This window comes from Condylura cristata, unplaced genomic scaffold (assembly GCF_000260355.1).
Source record: "Condylura cristata isolate star-nosed mole 26May11 unplaced genomic scaffold, ConCri1.0 scaffold00018, whole genome shotgun sequence".
NCBI classification, from domain to species: Eukaryota; Metazoa; Chordata; class Mammalia; order Eulipotyphla; family Talpidae; genus Condylura; species Condylura cristata.
Window position 1 is genome coordinate 41643572 of NW_004567119.1, and position 26795 is coordinate 41670366.

Sequence of the window (26795 nt, forward strand, 5' to 3'; positions counted from 1 at the left end):
GAAACCATCTGGTATTTTTCCTTTTTTTTCTGGCTTATTTCACTAAGCATGATGCCTTCCAGCTCCATCCATGTTGCTGCAAAAGGCATGTGTTTATCTTTTTTGGTTGTTGAGTAATATTCCATTGTGTATATTTGCCACATCTTTTTAATCCAGTCATCTACTTTTGGACATTGGGTTGATTCCATGTCTTTCCTATTGTAAGTAAAGCAGCAATAAACAAGGGAGTGCAGGTGTTTTTTTGAATCATTGTTTTTGTGTATTTTGGGAAGATACCTAAGAGTGGGATTGCTGGGTCCTATGGAAGCTCCATTTTTAGCAGTTTGAGCAACCTCCAAACAGTAGAAAGACTGTTTTAAACCATGTGAAGGATCTAGTATTCATAATATATGAAGAACTCTTACAGCTCAACACAAAGATGACCCAGTTTTTGTTTTCTCAAGAGAATAGGTTTGAATAGTTTGATGTTTAGGAATCCTTGAAGCCTCCATTTTTTTCATTTTTATCAGAATTGCTTGAGTTTTTCTTGGTCTTTTGTGGCTCCATACAAATTTCAACAAATTTCATTCTATTTCCTTGAAGAAAATTATTGGAATTCGAATAGATATTGCATTAAATCTTTATAATGCTTAAGGTAAAATGATCATTTTAACAACGTTAATGTTTCTAATCTATGAACATGATAGAACTTTCTATCTCCTATGACCTCTTTTGTTTCCTTTAACAATGTCTTTTTTAACAGATCTTTTCACCTTCTTTGTTTAGTTGTAGGTATTTAATTCATTTGATGTGATTGTTAATGGAATTGTTGCCTTGAGTCCTTTCTCCTTTACTTCATTTTCTGCATATAAGGATGCGGTAGACTTTTACATATTGATTTTGTAGCCCGACACTTAACTGTTTCTAAGAGATTTTTGGTGAAGTCATTAGGGTTTTTCTAGTATTTTATTGTTTGTCAGCAATTAGTGATAGCAATTAGTTCTTTTCCAGTTTGTATTCCCTATTTTTTTTTCCTTGCCTATTGCTGTAAGCTAGGCCTTCCAGAGGTAGGTTCAGTAGTCGTGGGTTAGCTGATCTTTGAAGAAAGGCTTTATGTTTTTCACCACTGAGTATTATGGTAGCTATGGATTTGTCATATATGTATTGAGCTATATTCCTTCTATCCCCATTTTACTAAGTGTTTTTATTATCAATGGATAGTGGATCTTGTCAATTGCTTTCTCTGCATCTACTGATATGATCATATGATTTATGTTTCCTTTGTTGAGGTAGTGAATTATATTATTTGCCCATGTTGAACTACCCATGCATCCCTGGGATAAATCCTATTTGGCCAAGGTATATGATCTTTTGATGTATTACTGAATTTTGTGTGCTAGGATTTTGTTATCAATATTTATCAGTAATATTGGTGTGTGGTTTTCTTATATTGTGATATCCAAGTTTGCTTTTGATATCAGAGTACTGGTGGTCTCATCAAATGTTTTTTGAAGCATTCCCTCTTTATTTTTAAGAGTTTGAGAAAAAGTTTTTGTTTTGTCTTTTAGGGTTGATAGAACTCATTAGTGAAACCATCTGATCCTGATTAGTGATACCCGGAGAGAGTCTTTTAATTGGCACTTTAATTTCCTTGCTCTGTTCAGTTTTTCTATTTCTTCTTGATTCAGACATGGGAGGTTGTATCATTTGACAAATGTGTGCATTTCTTTTAGATTTTCTAATGATCGGCTTAAAGATGTGATTCCTCGTATTTCTGTGCTCTCTGTTTTAATCACTTTCATTTCTGACTCTATTTATTAGTGTGTTCTTTTTTTCATAGTGAGCCTAGCTAGTAGTTTGTCTCTTGTTTATTTTTTCAAAGAACCAGCTCATAGTTTCATTGACTTTTGTTTGTTTGTTTGATTTCATTTATTTCTACTTGAATTTTTAATATTTCCTTCTTTCTGGATTTTTATTGCTATTTTTTCTAGTTCTTTAAGGTGTAATGTTAGATTGCTTATTTGAGGTCTTTGTTGTTTCTTGATTTTGGTCCATGTTGCTATAAACTTCCTCCTAGAAATGCTTTTAGCACATCCCATAGATTCAGGTCATTCAGTCATGTCTTCATTTTTGTTGGTCTCCAGATACTTTCTAATTTTTGCTTTGATATCCCACTAACCAAAGTCTAGTCTCCACACATGTGAAGTCTTTCTCACTTTGTGATTGACTTCTAGTATAATAACCTTGTGCCCAGAAAAGATATTTTCAAATATATTGATACTCATCTTGTGACTCATTATGTGGTCTATCCTTGAACATTCCATATGTACTCGAGAAGAATGTGTACTCAGCTTTTTTGGAGTATCTATTAAACCCATCTGGTCTAATTCCTCCTTTAAAGCTGTTGTTCATTGTTGATTTTCTTCCTATTGATCTATCTATTTATATAAGTGAGTATTGAAGCATCCTGCTTCTATTGTGTTGCTTTTGATTTCTGGTTTTTAGGTTTGATAATAGTTGCTTTACATATTGCTCTCTTGTTTTGGTGCTTTTACGTCAATGTGCATTATGTCTTCCTGATATATTCTTTAATCATAATGTAATGCCCATCCCTGTCTCTTGTAACTTTTTGTATTTGAAAGTATATTTTTTCTGATGTACGCATATCTGTACCAGTATTCTTAGGGTACCAATTGCTTGTAGGATTGTTTTCCTACTTTTTACTTTGAGTCTGTGTTTATTTTTGGAATGTAGAAGGTTCTCCTGGTTACAACATAAAGTAAGGTTTTGTTTTCTGATCACATCAGTCATTCCCTGCCTTTTGGTTGGTGAGTTCAAACCTTGGACATTTAAGGAAATCAATGATATATAAATGCTGGATTTTGCTATTTGTTTTTCTGGGTTTTTTTGCAGTTTGTCTTTTTTGTTACTCATTTGTTCCTTAGCCTTGATTTTGAAAGCTCCCTTTTGTATAGTGTTTGAATTCTTTTCATCTTCTTTGCTTCCTTTAGGTATTTTTGCTCTGAAATTACCATGAGGTGTGTATATGTAGGGTTCTGTACTTATATTAAATTGAAAGCAAGTTAATCTTGAGCCCCTCACACCTGTCCTGCTTTTTACTTTTTTCCTTCCTCCATATTTCATGTTATTGGAGTCTTGCTGCTTCTAAGGGAGGTTTCATTATTTTATAGAAGTTCCTTTAATATTTCTTGCAAGATTGGTTTAGAGGACATTAATTCCTTAAACTGTTGTTTGTCCATAAAGCTCTTTATTACTCCTTTAATTCTGAATGTTAACCTAACTATGTAGTGGTTTCTTGGTTGGCTGGATATCTTTTCCTTTCAGCATATCAAAAATGTCATGCTATTCCTTTGGCCTATAAGATTTCTGCTGAGAAATGTGCTTTTATTGGAGTTCTCTTATATATGCCTCTTTTCTCTGGCTACTTTTAAGAATTTATCTTTAATCTGTGCCATTTTAAGTATAATGTGTCGGTGTGCATCTGGGTTTATTTTGCTTGGAACTGTTTGAACTTCCTGGATCTGAATGTCTGTTTCCTTTGCCAGTTTAGGGAAGTCCTGAGCTATTATTTCTTCAAGTACATTTTCTGCCCCCTCCTCTCTCTCTCTTCTCCTTCTGAAACTCCTGTAATGCAAATATTGTTCCTCTTGATGCTATCCCATAAGTCTCCTATGTTCTCTTTAATTAAAATTATTTTCTCTTTTTTTACAGACCAGATAGATTTTAATGCAAGTATTCTTGGAGATAATGAAGGACCTGTCATAATAATTATTCAAGTGATCAGAAAGAAGTATATACTTGCTAACATAACCTTAAAGTATATGAATAAAATTGGACAGGATTATAAGGAAAAATAGACAAATCCTCAACCTCATTGTGAAATTTAATTCACCTATCTTAGTGAATGATTAAACAATAGTCAAGACAAAAAAAGTATCACAAAGCTATGGAAGGTTTGAAAACACTTTTTTAAAACTTGGCCTAAACAACATAGGGGTCCAGCATAGCAACTGCAGGCACATTCTTTTCAAGCGTACTTACAATATGCTGATTAAAGAGGGAAAATTGAAGTGCTTACATGCAAAATCTAACTATATTCTTTTCACAATTCAGCGAGGGTCAGCTATTGACAAGAATGAAGATGTCTTCCTGCAAAAATAAAGATTTTTGTTTTAAAGATTTATTTATTTATACATACAGAACTGGAGTACAGGCCAGAGGTGCAGGGATGGTAAGAGGATTCACCAGAGACAGAGTGGGGAGCAGAAAAGACAGACTGACCAAGTACACTGCTGAGGGAAGCAGCTGGCGGGTCAGGAGAGGTCTGCCACGCCATGTGGTCACCTCCAGGGTGGGGGTAGAACTCATGCTGAAGTGGCTTTAGCTTCTTAGTGCTGTGCTTTAACCTGCTGCGCCACCAGGGAGGGCCTGATAAAGATTTTTTTAATTGTACATGGACCATGACTGTTGGAGTGGCTGGGCTGTGCACATCGTGTGGGTAAGACAAATGGTGTCCCACTACTTGCAGCTACGGAAAGCTGTCCCCACTCAGATCTCCGTGCCAGGTCCAGGGAGAATCATTCTAATCCTCTACCAGTAAAGATTGCTCAGTGTCCCAGACTTGGTTCTGTGCCTCGCGGTCCAGCTCTAGCACCTGGAGTGTCAAGAAATGAAATGCTCTTCCCATAATTGAACTCTCTGGAACCTCTTTTCCTGTCTTGACAGAGGGATTCTAAAGCAATTCCAAAAGCACTAACATTGGATGCATCTCTCCATGATTGACTCGACTGCTGATTTCCTCTTTCTTAAAGCATTTAATCAGCGATTTTCCTAGCGCCCCAGGCGTTTCTTGTATGGGTGCTTGCTGACTCTGGCACTTCCTACCAGGCTGCTCTCCTCTCTCAGGTTCACAGTGCCAACTTTCAGATGAGCTCTAATAACTCCCATTCTTCCAGTCTCCTCCCAGCCTAGCCATCTGGAGGCCACACAGGCATGCTTCCCATCCCCCAGCTCCCGGAATCCCTTATTGTAGTAGGGCAAATGCTTGCAAGCACCTTATCATTCTGGCTTTTATTTCCTTCTTGACTGTTGCCAAGCCATGGATTGTTTTTCCTCCAGAGTTCATTTTACAGTTGCTGAGAGATTTCTGCTCTCATGTTCCTTTCTGTCTTTGTGCCTTTTGTCCTCCATTCCCCAGTCTACCCAAGGGTACCATGGTCTCCTAGACATTTCTGTGGCATTAGTATACTGCGATGGACATGGGGAGGTCGCGCGTCTTCAGTATGAGTGCTCTGGTGTGAGCAATCCGGGCCTGAGACATTATTATACTGCCACCGAAATCTTTATCCAGGAGAGTTAAATAAAGATGGGAATTTGGCAAAAGAAAGATCACAGTGATGAGAACCGAAGCCTCAGGTTTGATTATCTCTTTCCTTTTAAGGAATGGTGTTTTAAGCTTATTTTCTTAGCGTTAAAATAGGTGATTCTAAGAGATTAAAACAACCATGGAGAACATTCAGCAATAGAACTATGTTTTGAACAGCCATCTGAGGTCATGGGAGAGCAGAGAGCCTTTGACCTCTTCCTGGCCCCCACCCCCACCCCACACCGGTGGGACTCAGCCATGTCCAAATTCTGTTTTCCTGACAAGAGGTGCTGGTTAATTGTAGCAGAGCACAGTGAGTGTCTGCAGACGGAAGGCGCTATCTCCACAGACTTCACTGTTATGCCAAAGAAAGGATTTTCTCATAGGCCACTAGCACTACCATGGGCCATCAAGTCTTAACATTCCGGAGCTTCTGGAAAAGCCTAAGGAAATGACTTTCCGAAACAAGTACCCTAGAGGAGAAAGTGTCTGGATTTTATTAAATCAGGACTTTGTAATCGGCAATCTTTGTCTTCTCTGACCTACATAGTAGGGAGCCTTGCCTTTTTGCACATTTAATTTGTGGCCCCATTGAACCAAGTCGCTAACTGAGAAGGATCTTGTTTTGTTCAATCTACCTGGAGGGATAGAAAGTCATTCTGTCTTCCTTAGTCTCCTTCTGCTAGCCCCTCTCTTCCATCCCAGTTTCCTCCTTTTTGCTGGCTACTTACTTTTTTCCTTTATTATTATTAATTTTTGTGCATGTGCTTTTTTTTTCCCCACTGAAAAAACAGCTTATTTCTTACAGTCATTGTTACTTTGGTTCGTACTGAATCTGGGAAGGAGGGTGGGTGGTACAGAGCGACCCATGAAGCAAAACAGAAGAGTCGTCCTCCCGGTGGGTCAGTGCAGGTATCCTCCACCCGCACCCTGTCACAGAGATTTATCTACAGCTGCCTGGAGTCAGCCTCTAAAACCTTCTACATACAATGATCATGAACATGTTTTGAAAGTTCATAAGGAGACTGCTGTGGCAGAAAAGTACTCAAGTGAATATCGAGAAGGTTCTATTCTAATAACAATAGTTAACATTTATTTTTCACACTAGGTGTTAAATTCTGTTTTAAGTACTTTATATGAATTGTCTCCTTATGATCATCCTATTGTATAGATGTGGAAGCTAAAGCCCAGCCTAGTTAACTTTCCCCCAAGGTGAAAGGCAAATTCCTTTACCCAAGGTGATGGGAATGGGTGTGGCAGCAGGATTCAAAGCCTGCTGCGGAGTCTCATGCTTCCCCTCTTCTAATACTGCATAAGGCCCTGGGTAGGACCTGAGCAGATACATTATCCTGGAAAAATCAGTTCAAATCTTTGGGATTATCTGTGAAGTGTAACCTAAGGTAATTCATGTGGGTAACTTCTGATGGAGTTTTTCTTCTTAATGTGTGTCAAGAAAACAGCTGTATTGTTTTATTCTTCTTGTTATGTAAAATTAAAGTGTTCAGACCTGAACTAAAATTTGATCTCATTGATTCAACAATGACTATTGTATGAATACTGAATACAAAGCAGTGCACTGGATACCGTAGGGCAGAAAGATGCTTGGAATTACAATCTCTCTCCCATTAGTTTTAGATGGTTTCATATATTCATAATTTTTTTTACACTAAGTGCTTCAGATTATTAAATATGGATCTAGTGGAGAAACCTGGTGTTTCAAATAAATTCTGTGACAGGTATTGGGTCTCAGACTATATAAGGCTCCTAAATTTTTATTTTAAATTCTGACTCTTGTCACTGAGAGTTTAATGTACCCATTCACTTCTGAGTGAAGGGAATTCTGTGAGACTAGTTTTTATGGTGCTGACAAGCTCAAGGGATTTGTTAAAAATGGAATGTGAGTCTTTGTTAGTCGCTTATATTGAAGCAGTATCATTATAACCTGAAATATCTATCAGTAACTTGGAACGGCAAACTCAGTGAGAAAGGATTTGCTATGTGTGAGCTAGATTTTTTAAAATCAGATTTCTGTTTCTGGCAGACTAGATTCAACTTCTAGTTGGCTCTGGCGAAAGATAAAAGTGAGGAAACTTCTTGGCTGAGATAGAAAAAAGAATTGATCTTAACTGGTAAACAAGTTCAAGGAATTAATTTCTGTAATGAAGCCAGCAGAGTTGTATACGGTAGCTCAGACAGCTGTAATGTCCATCTTTCTCAGTAGATTGAAAGCTTTTTAACTGTTTTGCATAATATTGTATTCCCAATCAATCCACAGGTACCCGGCACAGGTAGAACTTCTAGAAACAATAGCCAATGAGCTCTTTACTGCTCACTCCGTAAAATTCAACATTTCCCACCTTGCCAAGCAGAGCTAGACATTGAATCTGTTTCAAAACATCCAGTGAAAACTATCTTAAAAGGGTAAACCAGTTAGCTCCTCTCTAGGTTGGTCCTAAATTCACTAAATTTATTAGTTCTACAATTACAGTACAACCAGGCTTTTTTTTAACACATGTAAAATGTTATTAATGAGTTGTAAAATCAATTTAGTGACTTATGACTAACATACAAAAATAGAAAAGAGAAAAAATAGGAAATAGCGGAACACACAGCGCCTGATACTCTCACTGTACACACACATATGCATAAATACACATACATTTATTTTTAACACATATTTTTTTTAACATGCTAACCTGCCCTATTTTCTCAAGGTAAAAGCACCTAAGATGTGGCAACTCTGGCCTACCTCTCTGGAAAGCTTTGCAGTTTTGTATGTTTATATTTCATTCTGCCTTGGACTTCCAGAGTGAGACCATAACTGGAGCACAGCCTTCCGGGCACATCATATGGTCCTTTCAGGAAGGAATACCCAATAGTAGCAGCTCCCCGGCCTCTCCACAAGCAGCGTAGGCGAGGAGAAATCTGGAAGTCGTCCCTGAGTTTGGGCCCTGCAACTCCCCACCCTACTTACTGTCATAGACTGAGTTGGGCTGGGGGAAGGTCAGACTCGGTGCCCACCATCACCTAGCACGGGCCTGTCTCCAAACGGTCACTCCTCCCGGTGCCGTCCTCCCCTCCAGTGCCAGCTCATGAAATAGCTACTTTGCAGTGTCGAGCAAGTGCCCCTGAAACTGTTGTTCCACATCTGGAGGCATTTCTTCTACCTGAGTTTCATATGGGGTTCAAGTCCCTTCCTCTAACACCTGTGCATACGGATTCAGTTTTATTTTTTTAAAGGTTTATTTATGCTTATAAAACTAGGGTACAGGACAGACATGCAGAGGTGTTGAGAGGATTCACCAGAGAGAGAGTGGGGAGCAGAACAGGCAGCAGAACGAAGTACACTGCTGAGGGGGTGTGGGGGGCGGTGCAGGTCAGGAGAGGTCTGCCGAGCCCTGTGGGTCAGCTCCCTGGCCGGGATTGAACTCCTGCTACAGTGGCTGTAGCTAGTTCATAGTGCTGTGCTTTAACCTGTTGCACCACCAGGGAGGGCCCTCGAAGTCAATTTTAAACTGTATTTTTTTTTTTTAACAGTTGATCTGAAATGTGACTTTGCCATGTGTAAGGGTGCTAGTCCTGGTGGAGGGAGATATGTGCCCTTGAAAACTGGATTCTTTTTTTGGAGAACCACTGACATGGGCTAATCAACAGAGAACTAAATGACCCTACTGTTTCTACCTGCTGACAGGCTCAGCCTTGACATCAGCTCTCACCACGTGGCATAGACAGGCCTAGGTCTTGTTTTTTCTCTTTCATACAAAGAGGGAGTAATTTCATGCTTGCCAAGTAGTACAACTCTGTAGTGTAGATAGCCAGTAAATACCACCACCCCCATCTTGGCAGGCACATCTGTGCTGACTTATATAACTCGAGAAGTAGGTAACCTTCCTGGTGCAGACTGGTTTAACACCCATTCATCATCTGTGCTGTTTGGGAAACACTAACAGGTCAACCCCTGCAAGCTCAGAAAATATATTGATCCAAAGGTGAATTGTCAGCAATGCAGAGCCTCGCGCTTCCTTACACCTTGCTGCTCTAGCTCTCTCTGTGAGGAGGCTTTGGAATGGTACCATCTAGAGGAGGTGAGGTTGTATGTTTCAGTTCTGTTGTCCAAAACTGTTATCTGCTGGCAAAGGAGGAATCCCTACCCATTTTGTAAGCACACAGCTGGCAGGAGCTGCTGCAATCTCAGTGCCTTCCGATCAGCCCCGCCCCAACAGCAGGCAGCATGGGTCCCCCACCCCCCATGAATCACACTCTGGCCAAATGGCTGTGGTGAGTTTCAAAATAAAAGACCCCGCCTAAGCACACCACTGCACTTCCTATCCCACAGAACCAGCATTGTGAGCTGGGCCACATCTCTATTCTAAATTTAGGCAATTTTTTTTCTTCCAGGCAAAGATTACTATGCAAACATTTAAGAGAAAATTTTTTGCCCAAAGTAATTTTTTCCCTCAACTTCTATTTGGTTTTCTGCAATGTTTAGATGACTCATTCTCTTCCAAGAAATTTTAAAGAAAAGAGATGCAGGCTGTGTGATAGCACACAAAGGCTGCTCTGTAAATTCCCTGCCTAGAAACCCCTTGCCTTTTTATAGGGAACGGAAAGGCTCAAGAGTCTTCTTTGTGGTGTGTACTAGGCTCATCAGGTTTTGTTGTTCCCAGGGATAAATGCCTCCTTGTCTTCGGGTGGGGTTCCCTGTAGCACCCCTGCTCCGACAAACTCTGCAGCATCCATTACAGCACAGAAGTCCTTCCTGGCACCCCGAGGCCTGTTTGCGCCCAAAGAGACACAGGATTTCTGCAGTAGAGAATGGGTGGCTTCCTATCTCTGTCAGGAGAGGCACTGGCAGTTTCCTGCTCTAGAGTATCAAAATTGTTCCTGATGGCTCCTGCACTTGAACTGGGCGGGCTGCACGTTTGTACCCAGCCCAGCTCACGGCCAGAGGGAGCGGCAAGTCAAAATCACTTCTGCAGCCTGTTCAAATAAACTGGGATAACAGTTGAGTCTGTCCTTTTCCAGCTAATCAGTGCATGAAAGGAAACATCTGCCCGGGCTAATTGCTGTTTTATTTAAGCCTGGTAAGCAAGGAGTTTTCTTCTGTAACCTCTGCCATTTTATAGAAGGAGGCAGTAAGGGAGGATGGCCAGAGGGCAGGGCCATAGGCACAATACTCATGGTCTCTTCCTGGTCCTGCTGCCTACTCTGGAGCAAGCTGATGAGGCAATTCGCCCCCGGTGGCCACCTTGGACCTGTGCCGCCTCGATGGAGGTCAGCTGTCCTGGAGACGGGAAGGTGGGGCTGGTTTGTGAGGTCAAGATAAAAGGTGGTCTCATTTGGGGCTTCAAGTCATTGAGGACATCTAATGAGAGCCATTTGGGAGTGGTAGATTGGCAAGATACCCCTGAAGCGGCCATTTTGTGGCGTCTCTGCCTGGAGGAGAATTTGCTCATTATCTTCTCCACAGGGTGAAGCCAACTGAAACAGTGGTGTTTGAATCTAGTAGGAACTCAAGAAGCCAGGCAAAGGTTCCTGGAGAATCCGAATGGCAGGTTAGGAGTGTTTTAGCCAAAGACTTTCCTTTTATGGGAAGGAAAACAGAGGCCCCCAAGAAATTAACCAGATTGTTCAAATTTATCTCCTTGATATTGCAGAAGCTGGGAAGAAGATTGCTAATTCAGGGATCTTTCTACCTCCTTCCCACCAGGTGTAAAAACTCATGTCTCCTTACTACAGAGGTCACACCTATGTTGTATTCCATAATGAGTTGCTTAATAGAAAAATAAAAACACCTGATAAACACGTTAAATAAATATTGTGACTCAATAGAATAAAGGGCTGCAAATTACAATAGGAAATCAAAATGGTATCAGATTATCAAGATAGAGAATGTACTTCTGGAGGTATTTTCAATGAATACAGTGTTTTCTCAAAGGCAATATAATGGCATAAATAAGTAGTCCTTGACTCAGCAGTGTTACTTCTAGGAGAAAGTAATAAAAGGTGTGTGTACAGAAATTTAATACACCATGTTTTGTCATAAAAATTGTAAGAAAGTAAATGTCTAAGAACAGGAACTACATCAACATAATGTTTTATAAGGTTAGAGAAGAATTCCTGGGGGAAATGTTCCAACATACCTTTAAGTAAATCAGTCACAAACTGTGTCTAATGCAATTCCGTTTTCCTAAAAACTCTGGAACAAAAATTCCAGAGTGTCCATTTCAGCTTGGTAACACTGCATTCATCTTTTTTGAGGTTTTATACTGTCTTTTATTTACTGTCGTAAACATGTATTCATTTCATAATCAGAAAAAGTTTTAAAGTCATTTATCTTTAAAAAATAAGCTTTTATGGGCCCTCCCTGGTGGTGCACGGGTTGGAGCGCGGCACTGCGAAACTAGGCCAAGCCATGGGCGCATCAGTGCGAGTTCGATTCCCACCCCGGAGGTGACCCACGTGGAATAGCAGAGCTCTCCTGCCTTACCTACTGCTTCCCTCAGCAATATACTTTGTCAAACTGCCTGTTCTGCTCCGTGCTCTGTTTCTGGTTAATACTTTTGCTGCCCCTGCACCTATGACCTGTATCCCATTTCTGTATGCATCAATAAATAAAAACTTTTTTTAAAAAAAGGGGGGCTCTAAAATGATCATGTTTCAGATATGTGAGACTACTTCCTGTCTTTGCCTGGTGTGCTGTGGTCATAATCTACCTTCCGTTACAGCTCACTCTTGCCTCTGACTTTGAGTAGGAAAAGAGTAGAAGTTGCTGGCACAAGATGAAAGGCAGGCTTGCCTCACAGCGACCCCATGAAGCCTGTCAGTTATATCCCCTATTCTTTGGACTTGGTATAAAATACTTAATTTATGAAGTGTGGCATTTCTTTACTGCTTTCTCATCCTTCTGTTTCTGCTGTTCTTTCTGTGTAGTTAGAAACCTGGAGCGGGGGCCCTCCCTGGTGGTGCAGCAGGTTAAAGCACAGCACTTTATGAAGCCTTCCACAGCCACTGCAGCACGAGTTCCATTCCCAGTCAGGGAGCTGACCCACATGGCACAGCAGACCTCTCCTGTCCCACCTGCTGCTCCCCTCAGCAGTGTATTTCAGTCAGTCTGCCTGTTCTGCTCTCCACTCTGTCTCTGATGAATCCTCTCACTGCCCCTGCACTTCTGGCCTGTGTGCATAAATAAAAAAATAAATCTGTAAAAATAATTTAAAAAAGAAAAAAAAGAACTAACCCCTAACATACCCTCTCAGAATGGAGTAACAGCTAATCTCGTAACCAGGCATTGAGGTACCTCTGTCAGGAGCCAGGGGTAGGAATAAAACAACAAAGAGGTATAGCTTCTTGCTGCTCAGAGGTACTTTGAAGGCCTGGCTGGTTGTGTCTATATTTTTGTCCTGTCCCATCCTGCCTCACATCTTATTTTTCTCCACAGTTCTCTGGAATGCTTGACTACAAGTGTTCAAGAATGCTAGATCCACCTAACAACAGTTGCTAAGTAGGCTGTGGCTTTCAGGCCTGCTCTTTGGGGACCAGTTGAGAAATCAGAGGCTGCAACCCACTTTGCCTTCACATGATTGTCCCTGCTAGGTTATAGAGGGGGCACATTTCATTTTATTAAAACTCTTTGAGTAATCTGACAATAATTGGATCTGATAAGAGTGCTTATCTGATTTGCTAGTTTAAATAACGGACCTTAATTGAGTCTGGGTTATTTGTGGAACCAGTATTCCTCCTGTCTTTATCGCCCCTCCTCCCTCCTGCTTCCCAATTAATAACTTTCTTCCTTTTTCCTTCCAGAGTAAAGAAGTTGGCCAGCAGCTGCAAGATGATTTGATGAAGGTCCTGAATGAACTCTACTCGGTAAGTCAGCTGGCTTCTTGGCTCTTTAACAGCAGAGGGAAGCAGAGGGAAGCAGGCCTGTGGTCATAGTCAGGTCAGCAAGAGCTGAATTTGAGGAAGGTGCATGGTGTCCCCATTGGGCTGACTCCACCCATCTCTTTCACATGCTGATTTTCAAATCTGAATGAGTCAAAATAAGATCTCTCCTCCTCAGTGTCAGCTACCTCTGGCTTCATGTGGAGTACGACTATGAGAGACACTCAAGATCTAGGTTACCAGCACAACTGACCCTCATTGACGGCAGACCAGGCACTCCCAACCTCATGGGCAAGGAACATAGCCTGTGTTGCACCATGAATTAATTAATAGTGCCTGTTGGGAAGGATTTAATGTTCAAAGTTTTAATCAGTTACTGGATTAATCTGCTGGTGTGAGACTAGAGTAAGTGTAGAGGGAAGCCCAGTGTCCTAAATACCCACATGGGAGAGACCAGTTATGGCAGAGAGCGCATGGCTGCCTGGGGCTTTATGAAGGCCACACCCAGGTGAAGAGGCAGGCCTTGGGCTGCACAAGGGGACACAGTCTGAGCTGAAACAAGCACTTAGGCTCATGCCTCCTATGGCAGCGTATGCCTTCGTTGGGAGCAGTAGCTCTTTTTCCTCAGCCATGTTTCATTAATTACAATTAAAACACAGTTGCACACTAAGGAAATTCTGCTGCTATTCAAGGAATATTTCAGTTGTGCAGCTGAAGCCTTCCAGGGCCCCTTCTCCACTAGGGCTGTGCCAGCCTGTGCCCTCCAGGAAATTGATTTTCTCAGTTTACCAGCTTTTTCACTGCCCTTCTCCCTTCCTTCCTTTGTCCCTCCCTCCCCCTCCCTCCCTCCCTCCCTCCTTTCTCTCCTCCCCTCCTCCTCTCCTCCTTCCCTCTTCCCTTCCGTCCTTCCTCCCTTCCTTCCTCCCTCCCTCTCTTCCTTCTTTCCCTCCTTCCTACCTTCCTTCCATGCCTCCCTCCCCCCCCCTTTCCTTCTTCTCTCCCTCCTTCCTCCCTTCCTTCTCACAGAAGACACCAGTGGTGACCTTCGTTACAGGCATTTGCGATCAGGGAATTCCATGTTCTTTATCCAAAGCCTAGGTGTGGCTGGTTTGTCATGGCAACAGTTAAGCAAGTAACTTGAGCGGATTCGTCATCACACTTGTCTCTAGTGTCTCTCAGCTTGTTAGGGATTTCTGCTCTGCGATTTTCCTGCTCCAAAGCCAAGGAGATAAACGGTACCCTTTGGTTCAGTTCCCGAGTTTTCATTTCTCTCAAATGAAGTTAAGGCTTTTTAAAAATAGAAGCATGTTGATGTAAACCATTTGCAGACAGGATGAGTTCCCTGAACTCTTGTCTGTTTAATGCTTTACTTCTGCTCTTGATTTGCAGAGCATCTTCTAGACCCTAAAGAAATGCTGTTTCTCCTGTCTCCTGATAGAAATCACTGAGACAGAAAATGATACTTGTAGTTGGTGCACGAAGAGTTTTATTTTCCCATACATATCTTGGGCCTCTGCAATTTGCTGTTTCTGTTGCTGGCTAACGGGCAACACCAAACTAACATCGCACGTTGCCCCTGCCGTGGGGCTGGAGGCAGCAGAGGAAGAACAATGTCTGGGATCTCTTAGGTCCCTCAGAGGCACAGCTCTCTTAACATGATTTTAAAATATAAGCGAAAGTGTTTGGTTTGTGCTGGAATGAGGAAGAGTCCGGGCCTGGTGGCTCTAGTCTTTGGAAGGCTGCAGCCTCAGGCCTCGGCATAGCCGGTTCTTGGCCAGCCACTGTGAGGCCGCAGCCACCACGGAGCGTGGCCCCATCTCACTTCTGTGCAGCCTGAGAACTGGCTGAGCAGGGTGTCGCCTGTTTTGAGGTGACTTGGTGAACTTTCATAATTTGTCAAAGGCCAAAATAAAACTTTGATGCTCTCTAGTAGACAGTGAAGGAAAAAAAAAAAAAAAGAGGACACTGGAAAGTTCCAGAGAAGGACAAGTATTCTAGTGTAGTGACCTCAAACAAGGTGATTTTTCCCTCAAGGGGCTATTTGGCAATGACTGGGACTTACTTGGTTTACAGAATAGGGTGAGGGGTACTAGAGGCAAAGATGCAACTAAAACCCTAGGATGCACAGAACAACTCCCTCCCCTCTCCCCCAACCAGAATTATCTGACCCAAACTGTCAGAAGTCTGAAGCCTGAAAAACTATTGGCTTAGGGACTGGAGTCTCCTGAGCTGGGCAGCTCACTCTACCTGGTCTGCCTCTAGCTAGATGATCTTTTGAAATGCTGCTAACCTTTATGCGCCAGGTCCCCACACTCCAGGTACCCAGGTCCTCCCCTCCCCCCTTCCCTCCCCTCCCCTCCTTCTTTGTCTCACAGAGAAGTTGGGAAGAGAACAAGGGGAGCTGACCCCTTACTGCTCTTTGGAGGACAGGAGAAGCCTCTTAATTCACTCTCCTACAGGCAAAGGGATAAAGAAACCACGGAAATAAGAGACCGCCGTATCCAGCGCTCCTTTTTTACTTTGCATCTGTTCCTGATGCCTGTGGATGCTTCCTTTGGGGACACTGATTACCCAGGGCTGATAATTTAAGTACTTTTTGATGATCCAGAGTGAGGGGCCCTGGTGTTCCCAAATAAAGAGGCCTTTGGGCAACAGGCCCAGATTCCCACCATAAGTGGCCAGCTGCCTCTCTGTACCTTCCTCTTTTCTGTCTGAAGGGGCTTTTGATGTCCCTGACTGGCATTCCAGCCCAGGGGCCATGTCCCCTACCGCTGTTCAGTGAGCGGTCCCAGCCAGCCCTGTTCTTCACGTGCGTTTTAGCTGCACAGAGCGAGCTGGCTGGAGTGTAGGTTACTGCGGAAGTGTCTTCATTTTCTGGCTGATATTCCAAGAATGCCTTTGAAATCAGAGTACATTTCTCAGAGAACTCCAGTGTTCTCTGCCTCAGTTGTACTGGAAGGTTGTATCTGGAAGCCCACAAGGCAGGAGTTTATGAAGGGGTACTGGGGCCACGTGGGTTGACTGAGTCTGAAAAGTCAGGCTCAGGATTGAGATGGAAGTAAAAGGTGTTGGGGACAGAAGCTGTTGTTCCTCAGAGGTTTGCTGCTCTGTACCCCATGAATATATTCCCCTGGCTGGTGCAGCAGCTGTCTGCTTGCTGAGTATCTTCAGACTGGTATTTAGCACCTGTTCTTTTAAACAGTGTCACTGAGTGGTCCCCCAACTCTCCTTGCCCATTTGTCTCTAGCACTAAGCCCTGAGATACAAAGGCAAGAGATACAAAGATAAGATTGTCCCAAACTCAAGGCACTTAGTTTTAGTAGAAGAGGCAGAAAGCTAAAGTAGCAAGTAAAATGTGAGATGATAAGAACTCAACTGTCTCCAACAAAGGAGAGGCATGAAGTCAGGCTCTTTGGTGAGATATTTAAATGGAATCTTAACCTCCAAGTTAATGTTCCTTTTCTGTTACATCCTGCTCTTATTTCATGCTATCTTTTCATTTCCCACTCTAGAGGCATGGTTGATCACTTACAAAGTCCTTTTTTCTTTCTGTGTACTTTGTTTCCTCAAAATGGCTCATTTTGGCCTTGATCTCTCCTATTAGATATTTTCCTCAAATGTCTGGGAATCTTAAGCTGTGTGCTCATATTTTAAAGTGAAGCACTAAAGAGCTGGTTCAAGGTTCTGTGTCATCTCTGACCTTCACTGTAAGGTAATCTGACTGGACTGTGCAAAGTCCAACATCAGTATTTCTTGGTTTTTCACTTCAGATGTTCAGATTCCCCAAACAGGGCCCTTCTAATCTCCGGCATTCAGAAGAAAAGAGACAAAGAGAAATCTACCCTTTCTCAGCTAGGTAACAATGGCTTCTTTCTCACTTCTTAGTCAGCCTGGAAACATGGAGCACTGTTTGAATTACTTAAGGTATTTTTAATTTTTTTTTTTTATTATCCATACATACAGAGCTGGGGTACAGGCCAGAGACAGAGAGGGGAGCAGAACAGGCAAATTGACGAAGTACACCGCTGAGGGGAGCGGCGGGCGGGTCAGGAGAGGTCTGCCTCGCCATGTGGATCTCTCCGGGGCAAACTCATGCAGAAGTGGCTTAAGCTTCTTAGTGCTGTGCTTTAACCCGCTGCGCCACCAGGGAGGGCCCTGAATTACTTAAGGTTTTTTAATGCTGTCAATTGTTAAATATCATTACATCTTTGTAGATAGAACACAGAGTATATAATCGGAGTAGATCCTACACTTACAGATATGTGGTGCAGTTCAGAATAAGAAGAAATTGATATTATGCCTCGACAGCAAGACACTAAACTCTGATGTACTTTGATTTTCTTAGGGTCCCAGTATCTTTCTTCCTTCCTCCACCTTCAGCTGACCCTGAAGCAGTAGGAGACCTACAAACCCCTCTTGCCTAGGATGCCTCAGCTTCCACAACACTAACATGTGGGGCAATGTTGTGGGACTCTTCTATGCATAGAGCTTTTAGCAATACCCCTGGTTTCTACCTACTGGATTCCAGCAGCATTCTGCAAGTTAGGGTGATCAAAAATGTCTTCCGAATTTGCCAGATGTCCCGTGGGGGCCACATTAATCCTCAGTTGAGATCACTACCCTAACACCAGTCCATAAATGAAGTTCGCTTCTGTTTCCAAACTTTTCTTACTAAATGCAACCTTCTTCCCTACCAGAATGGCTCTGGTCCTATACAGAAGAGAGATGTTGTTCATAGGAGCAAAGAGTATGGACTTTGGGGTTTGAGTCCTGATTCTGCCATTTGCTAGTTCTGTGACCTTGAGTAGACACTTCCTCTTCTTTAAAAGTAGAAATAACATCTCTTTCATACAGTTGTTGTAAAGGCTAAGTTAAGTGACTTAGTGAGGTGACTTACCCAAACTCTGGGCATACAGAGTGTACTGAGTAAGTAGTTGGGGTTATTATTAATATAACCTTATTCTTCTCTGGTATTCAGAGAACAGCACATGGTGCACACACACACACACACACACACACACACACACTCATGCCCTCAACTCCTATATTCTAATTCTTCCTCTAAAAGAAATCTTGTGGCATCAAAATGTTAGCAGTCTTGACCTTTAGCTTGCTTGGTTTGTTAGCCAGCATTTTTAATTCCATTATAGGGATGAGAGACTCCCTGTGTGGAAAGCAGGAAACTCCAGCAAGGAAGCACAAGCACCTTGTGGCTGGAAGTGGTATATCTGGGAGGGCTGGAAACAAATGCAAGATCCAGACTTCCTGGCCTCATTAAGAAAAGGGACTGGACTCCCAGAGAGCTGCTTTGATGAAAAATTTGAAAATTGCATCCCTCTCTTTTTATACTATTTCCTGTGGCCACTCCATTTCACTTGATGGAGATTTTATGTCTTCGCGGGCTCTTACCTGAATTGTCGTGCACATTTATAATTTTCCTAGGGCTGTTGTCTACATCACAGGATTGCTCAAGGATGAAAGGAGAACACGCCCGTGCAGTGCAGGCACGAAGGCGGGGTGGGGTCTCCTCAGCCCTCAGCGAATGCTGCCCCTTTCCTGCTGCTGTTCTTCCAGTTGCCATGAGACAGGGTGTTTGATCTGGATAAAAGAGACCAGAGCCTCAGGATGCTAGGCCAGTAGGAGAAACTTCCGCTTCCCCATTTTATGTCTGAAAGGTCCAAAAAGTATGAGCTTCTCCACAGCTATACTGCCCTCTTCAAGGTTCCTAACAAACAGGAGGACTTTGCTCCTGGAATCTGAGTGGTGGTGTTGTTCCCTATTGACTTGGCATTGTCAGGTGACTAAACATAGAAATTACGTGGCTGTAGGGGCCTCTCTGATGGCCTAGGCGTTCAGTCTCAGCACTATCACCACAATGGCCTCAGTTCAATCCCCGGCCAGGCAGCTACCCACAGGGTGCAGCAGACCTCTCCTGTGTCACCCACTGCTCCCCTCAGCAGTGTGTTTCAGTAGATCCAGCTGTTGTGTTCCTGATTATGTCTGTTGTGATTCCTCTCACCCCCCCCACCTCCACCTCTAGCCTACACACCATTTCTTCTATGTCCCCCAAGAAAACCCAACAACAAATATTTAAAATTTGTAGTCTTTTTAGTAGACAAGGCTGTTGACTCAAGTTCAGCTACCACTTTTTAAGCTTTGGAATGGTCTTTCTATATAATGTTCACAGAACCAAACACAAATTTTTCTTACAGATATGAGGAAATTGCTCCATGAGAGAGAGGTCCGACTAAGTCTGTCTGTGAAGTAGAAAACAGACCCCATTTGCTTGACCTCTGGGGTTCGGGGCTGGGTGTGTTGCAGGTCATGAAGACCTATCACATGTACAATGCCGACAGCATCAGTGCTCAGAGTAAGCTGAAGGAGGCCGAAAAACAGGAGGAGAAGCAAATCGGCAAATCGGTGAAGCAGGAGGACCGGCAGACCCCACGTTCCCCTGACTCCACGTCCAGTGTCCGCATCGAGGAGAAGCATGTCCGGAGGAGCTCGGTGAAGAAGATTGAGAAGATGAAGGAGAAGGTGCGTATGTTCTGGTAACTGTGGCGGATGGGCAGGAGTGCTCCGGAAGTCGGGGCTGACAGGAATTCCCCAGTGAGAACCAGGAAGCACAGAATAGGAAGCTCTGGGTTCCGTTAGTGTCTAGCAACTGATAGTGAATCCTGTCTGCTCTGGAAGAAATCTTAGGAACTGGAAGAACATGGGCATGTGGGCTCCCAAGTTTTTAACTTGTAGCAGATAAACAGGTAACAGTGGTCACCTTCCCAAACCTGGAAGGGGGCTGTAGGCAGAGGGTTTGGTATCGGATGTCAGGTCTTCGGGGTCAGATGCAGTGAGGCCTCCTCCAAAGCAGTGGTGAGGGAGAGAGGATAGTATTTGCAGATAGAACCAAACTGGGGCACGCATCTGAAGTAGGGAGCCTCATTAACCTTCCCTGGATTGATCTACATTATGCTCTTGAATCTCATTAAACAGAATTAGAACCCAATTTAAGGCAGACTCGCATAGGGAGTAGCAGCACAATTGTGGTTCTCGAATGTACTGTACTTTCATCCTTTAGAGAACAACTCCTCTTTAAAAAAAAAAAAGTAAAATTGAACTTCTGTTCCCTTTTCAGCGCCAAGCTAAGTACACAGAGAATAAACTGAAGGCTATTAAGGCACGGAATGAGTACTTGCTGGCTTTGGAGGCAACCAATGCATCTGTCTTCAAGTACTATATCCACGACCTGTCTGACCTTATTGATGTAAGTGCTTTAAACTAGGGGCCTGGTTTCAGAACCCTCATCAGGTGATCCCCAGTTCTGTTGCGGTGGTGTTTAAAGAACAATTAATGAAGATAGTGGCGGGACCCTTCCGGGGCTCAGCAGCACCAAGGGAAAGCACTTCACAGTTGCATTTAGTCTTCTCAAGAATGCATACAGGAAGTAAGTCATCCTGCACTCCACTTTTGCAGATAAAAATTTGGAGCACTTAGATGACTTACCTGAAGTTAGCTAATTAGTGGCAGGGGCAAAATGTACTCTGTGGTCTGATGACCAAACCCTGCACATTCTTCAGTCTCCCAGGAAATGTTCCGTTGCATCAACTACTTGCGCACTGAAGTGAGGGCAATTCGGGAATCCGTGTTTTAGGCCCATCCTGGCTGGACTCCTACTGTGGTCTGACACTTGCTTCTGGCTGCCATTCGGCGGGCTCTGCCCAGACCTGGCACACTTGTCCTGCTTTCTCCATGAACCAACCAGCCACACTTCACAATGCCATGTGGCATTCTGGTCTGAGGTCACCCACCATTAGAGCCGGCTGAGCAATCTGGGGCTTGTCCCTGAACCGTTTTGCAAATCTGCTTTGCCCCAACCCCCAACCCCCTGCTCCCTTTCTGGCAACTGATGAATTGGTACTTGAATCCAGCCTCCTTCCATCAGAGTTGCTTGGGCAACTTTTTAAAAATCCAGATTCCTGTCTCCTTTAGCCAGGGATTTTTGATTCAGGTTTCGTCCTCTTCATGCCCTGGGTGTCGTCGTTTCACTGCGGGAAGCGGAGCCCTGATCCCGGCTCAGGCTCCTCTTTGTTCTCTCTGCTTGTTGATGCCAATCTGAACACTGGCACTCCATGGAGGTCAGAACCCTAAACAGGATCCATTCTCCTTGGGCGAGCAGTCTCGGAGAAGGGGCCGCTCTTGGTGTGAGGAAGAGGATCACTTCTTTTTATTTGCACGTTAGGTGAAAATTCAGTCTGTGCAGTCTGCCTGGCTCTTCTGCTGGCTTGTCTTTTCTCATTTACCCCCAGGGCAACTTTTCTACCTTTTCACCAAATGCTGTTGTTGATGACTCTCGCAGTCACTACTCTTGCCTGATGAGAGTAGATGTTTTAAAAATCATCCAAGAAGCAAGGTACCTTCAAAAATCTCATCTTTAAAATAAAAAAACAGGCATGCTCAGAGCCATACTCACAAGGCTCCAACTCAGTGGGAGCTCCGCAAGGAGGAAGCGGCCGCCTCAGCCCTGGCCAGGCGTGGGGCCAAGGCCTATGAGCAAGTCCAGTTTGGTAGCTGGCCACACGGGTGGTCAAGCCGCTCTGGTTTTACTTTGCTCGTTTGTTTTTGTTTTTCCTGAGGTAAGGACAGATTAATTACTGTGTGTGTGTTTTTTTTTTAAGTTGACATTATTCTGCTTTATAAATTTTGGTAAATATTTATTTGCAATGAGGCTTTGTATTCAGTGTCAGGATACAAACTTAGCTTACATGTGATGTGCCCTGATATTATTAATCCTGTTCGACTTAGAGGCAAACAAGATGTTTCTGTCAAACCAGCTAACTGCAGCACTAGAGGGGAACACAGGGGACCCTAGAATAGTGTTTCTTGTTATGTAGGTCAAGATCTATTATGGGCGCCTGGCCTCCCTGGTGACGTGAGGGCTTCAGTCTCTGCTCTGTCAAGCTATATTCAGCCACTGCAGCACAAGTTTCATCCCTGGCCAGGGAGGTGACCCACATGGCGTAGCAGACCTCCTGTCTCACCGCTGCTCCCCTCAGCAGTGTAATTCAGCTCTGTTCCCCACTCTATCTCTGGTGAATCCTCTCACCCCATACCTCTGGTATATACCCCTGGGACTCTGGCCTACACCCCAGTTCTGGTATGCATAAATAAATAAAAGCAAATCTTTTTTTTTTTTTTAAAGATCCAGTACAGAAGAGTCATAAAATCATTTTTAATTACTATAACTTTTTTTAAGAATAAACTAAATTAGAATAGGATTAATAATATCAGGGCACATCACGTGTAAGCTAAGTCTTATTTGTAAAATTTGTTAACTGTGTATGTATATTTAGGCACCCATGGGTGTGTGTATGTGCACGCGCAAGTGTGTGTTTTAATATATATCTTTCTTTGTGATTTGGAGGTCAGAAACAAAAGTTTGAGAGCCACTATGGGAAGAACAGAGAGAGGTCTCAGCATCCTCTGTAAGCTTATGAGAGGCAGGATCCAAATCTCTTTTCCTTGTACATATACACAGTGCTTCTGACACAGCTCAGCACATAGTTATGCTTGTTGTAGAAGGAGAAAGATTTCTTATGCCAACGTAGTTTTCCTTTGTGTGCTCTTTAAGTCTTTTTCAACTGAGATATAATTTATATGCAATGACTGAACTCAAGTGTTACACTTTCAAGAGAGTTTTGATATATTGTACACCTTGCAACCAGATTAGAATTGTTCCATTGCCTTGGAAAACTTTTTTCCAGTCAGTCTCTTACCCCAGGGCAATCTCTCTTATGACTTCTCTCACCATAAATGAGTTTGATCTGTTGTAAACTTCTGTGATAGGATTGTACGGTGTGCACTTTTTTGCTCAGTATCTGTTGCTTTTGCCCAGCATATTGTTTTTGAGCTTCATCCACCTATCAGTGTATCCAAAGGTTCTTTTTCTTGCTGATCTGTGGCATAAAAAATGGCCAAAGGCTGTTTTGGCAATGAGCCAGGTGAGAGCAGGCACAAGTGAGAGCCAGCATACCTTGGCGTTCTCATCCTGACAGTATCCAGAACTTGCTTTGAGACATGGAATGAATCTGTAACAGTCGGTTGCCATCTGTGTTCTCTGCACCATTCTGCCTTCTTCCCAACAGAACTGAAGCACAGTATGAGCTGAAGGCATTGAGGACATGGAAAAGAAGTTATTCTTGTCCATGTCAGTATATTGATGCACGGACTCTTTGACTTAGTGTCATATTGTAGCTGGGGATTTGAACTCAGACTTCAGAGGTCCACGTGAGACATCAGACACACATTAGGAAAACCTTGACTTGAGGCCAGAGAGACACTCTGAGCTAACTTGTTAGCCTCTAAGAACTGTGGGCTGTCTGGAATGTGGTTTCCTCCCCCATACTCCTGTGGCTCTCTCAACCCAGGAGCAGATGGATGAATGGAAAACATTGTCCTCTCACATAGCTGGGGCGTTGTGAGCTCTGCGTACGCGGGTCGAGAATCTGCAACACCATGAGCACCCAAGTCAGACATGAAGGAGCTCAACTTTCTCAGAAGGAAATACCACGAAGGCCAGCTATTTTCTGTCTGAACTTCAAGTGGGTGTTAGGAAATACCCATTTCTCTTTTCGAGGCTTTCTCTAGAGTGTCTGGCTCAGGATATTAGCTGGTAAAGGGTTAATGAGCTGTCAACTTAAATCACCACATGTCTGGATGAGCTATCATTAAATTCTTATAAAAATTTGATTTCCCCTGAGAGAATTTTCATCAAACATTTATAAAACCCAGAAATGGCCAAGGGAGCCTGGCATGACCACAGAACTCGTCAGAAGCCATGGAAAGCATACTCTTTCCCCATTGTGAATAAAGTGATGTGCTGCCTGTAAATACTGGGATTCTCCTCGCCACAGGGATGAATTGTCAAGTCTCCTTCACCTAAATTTGCTTCTTTGCCAAAGTCTCATTTCCTGACTATTGCCCCTGCAGATATGTGGGTAGACAAGACACTCAGAAAGCTGACCTGCCTCTCATTGGCTGGAAGAGGGGAGGGTCCAGAGGGCACGTTAGGAGTCAGGCCCCTCTCACTGACATAGAGAAGCCGGGGCAGTTCTGTAATAGAGGCCATTGACAGGCCATACAGAGTGAGCAAAATAAATGGCTTCAGTGGCTGCCCGACCCACTCAACTTACTTAGGTGTCCAGCCTAAGTGGGCTATTTTCTGGGAGACTGGCATCTGTGCTCCTGGCAAATGTTTATTAAATACCTACTTTAAGGGAGACCTAGTGGTGAGAGACTTTACAAAGAGTAAGACAATGACTGAGCCCTCCTGAAAGCACGCTTTTGGGCGGCGTCTTGGACAAGGTCCCAGAATAAGGGTGTATTTGGTGTTGGGTGAGGGCTGCAGGTAAGTCTGGTTCTGGGAGGAGCCAGAGTCCGGTATGCCTGGATTGAAGGGCTGGCTGGCTTCTCAGAGACTGGGAATTTGAGTTGAATCTTGAAGATTGAGTCCAGTTCCAATAGGTATGAAGAGTGGGAGCTGTTTCAGCAGGAGAGAATGTTGGGGGCTGAGAGGTAGAGTCGTGTGCCTGTTGTTTAGCATCTGCATGGTGCCAGATGTGCTGACTGTTGCCCACCTTAATGACATGTGAAGCTGATTTCATCCCCCATTTGAGACCCAGAGAGGTTAAGTAGGTTAGAGACATACAGCCTGTGATTTTCCTCTATTCCATCCTAAAAAGTTTACCGAATATGCCAATGAATTAGAACAGAAGACTCAGAGATCAGAAGACTCAGAGATAAAATCAGAGGGAGATAATGTTAGATGGTGAGACCAAACAGATCACTCAAATTATTTAATTTCACTGAACCTCAACTTCCTACACTGGATAATTAAGATAAATGCAGCCTCATTGAGGTTATTATGATACAGATCACCATATATATTTTAGTAAAATGAAGGGTTGCATCAAGTAAAGCACCCACACTGTGGCGTGTAGAGTAGGCATACCTGGTCAGTAGAGGCACTTTGAAAATTTCCAAACTGAAGTGTTGGAGACTGGCCCCGATCATGTGCTGTTAGAGGGCAGGGCCTTTAGGTGGGAGCAGCATCCTGGAGCAGAGATTCCTAGAAAGGGGAGAGGGGAGCAGGCATGAGGAAGACACAGGAGTCGGAGTTGGGTACAAGTCTTCCTGCTCTGGTCTCAGCAGACCTTTATTTATACATTACAGGCAGGCAGAGGAATAACTTCAGCATATGAATTGAGCAGAGGGATCACAATCATCCTCCTTATTAAGAACAGTTTGGTGTCCTCTCGACCCTCAGCTGAGATTAGAACATTATTGTTAAAATCAATCTATTAAAGTTAAAACAGGTACATAAATTCTTAAAATTTAAGACTTATATTGCCTTAGAAGAAAATATGAGCTATTCCAGGCTCTTCGGCAACAAAGTGTATAACATAAGCTGTATTTGATGGCAGTGAAGCAGACGGCATTGGTGTGAGATGATGAGAGTCTGAATTAGGACAGAGCTGGTGAGAAAAAGAGAGGAAAGGCGCTACCAAACTATGGCAAGGTTACGCAGAGCGCCTGCCCCTCAGACCCGCATGGCAGGGCCCCCACCGGCACACACTGCCCGAAGCAGCGGCCTTCCCTCTGCCTGCTGGGGCCAGCACCTAGTTCATAGGCAGGGCCACGAGGCACTGGGCAGGCAGGTTTGTGGGGTCAAGGGCAGCCTGGCTAGCCCAGCAGTGTCTCCCACAGGAAGGATGCCCGCACGTGCGGCCTCCCAATCAGCTGCTTTTGTCTCGCTTCCATTTGCTCTTCCTTCCCAACTGAATTGAATGTGTTGCCATCCTCCGCCTCTAGTTAAGCTGTAACTGCTGTTCTTCCGCTACAGCCGGGCACCTGCCAAGCCTGTTGGCACTGAACCCAAAGCCCGCCAGGCACTCTGTTGCTGAACTTCTTGTCAGATGCTGGGGCGGGGGGGAAGGAGTTAATGTGTTCACACGCTTTTTCCTCCCAGCAGTCGCTGCTCCCAGTGTAACTGCACTGAGAGGGACAGGCAGGGATGGCCTAGGAAAGAGTTAATTTGCTGCCTGCTCATGGAATGAAATGGCAGCCAGGCGGATGGGCTTACTCTAGTAGGACTCCTTCTCGGGCTCCTTCTCTGACGTGTCTTCTCAGGTTCTGGGTCTCAAAAACCACTCACACAATAGAGAGGAAAATGGATGGTCAAGGAATATGGTTCGCTCTGCCCTTTGGGAGGCTTGGGGAATGTTGTCGTTGAGTTTTAGACAGTCATTGCCAAAGAGGGCCTTAGGGATTACAAGGATTTTCAAGCTTTCTGTAGCAGAATTTTTTCTTCAAATCAAACCTTAGATAAAATCCCAATATATTAAATAGGAAAAAAGAGCAGAGCCAATTTACTGAAGCAGGGCGGGGGCACTCCCAGTCCGCCCACTGCCACCCCTTAGCAAGGTCGATTTGACAGAGTCAGGGGCTTTAGGATCTGACCTCCAGCTGGAAAACCACTAACCTCCCCCCCCCC

At 43.7% G+C, this 26795-nt stretch overlaps 1 protein-coding gene across 3 annotated transcripts in view; it reads left to right on the forward strand.

The window, feature by feature from the left end:
* Positions 1 to 26795, forward strand: part of SRGAP2 (SLIT-ROBO Rho GTPase activating protein 2) — a 229223-nt gene that overhangs the window by 146326 nt on the left and 56102 nt on the right. For all 3 annotated transcript variants that reach the window (XM_004685564.2, XM_012726849.1, XM_012726850.1), the window contains exons 5-7: positions 13172 to 13234; positions 19571 to 19786; positions 20382 to 20510. In XM_004685564.2, coding sequence (XP_004685621.1) covers positions 13172 to 13234; positions 19571 to 19786; positions 20382 to 20510 — 408 coding nt within the window. The remainder of the gene's footprint in view (positions 1 to 13171; positions 13235 to 19570; positions 19787 to 20381; positions 20511 to 26795) is intronic.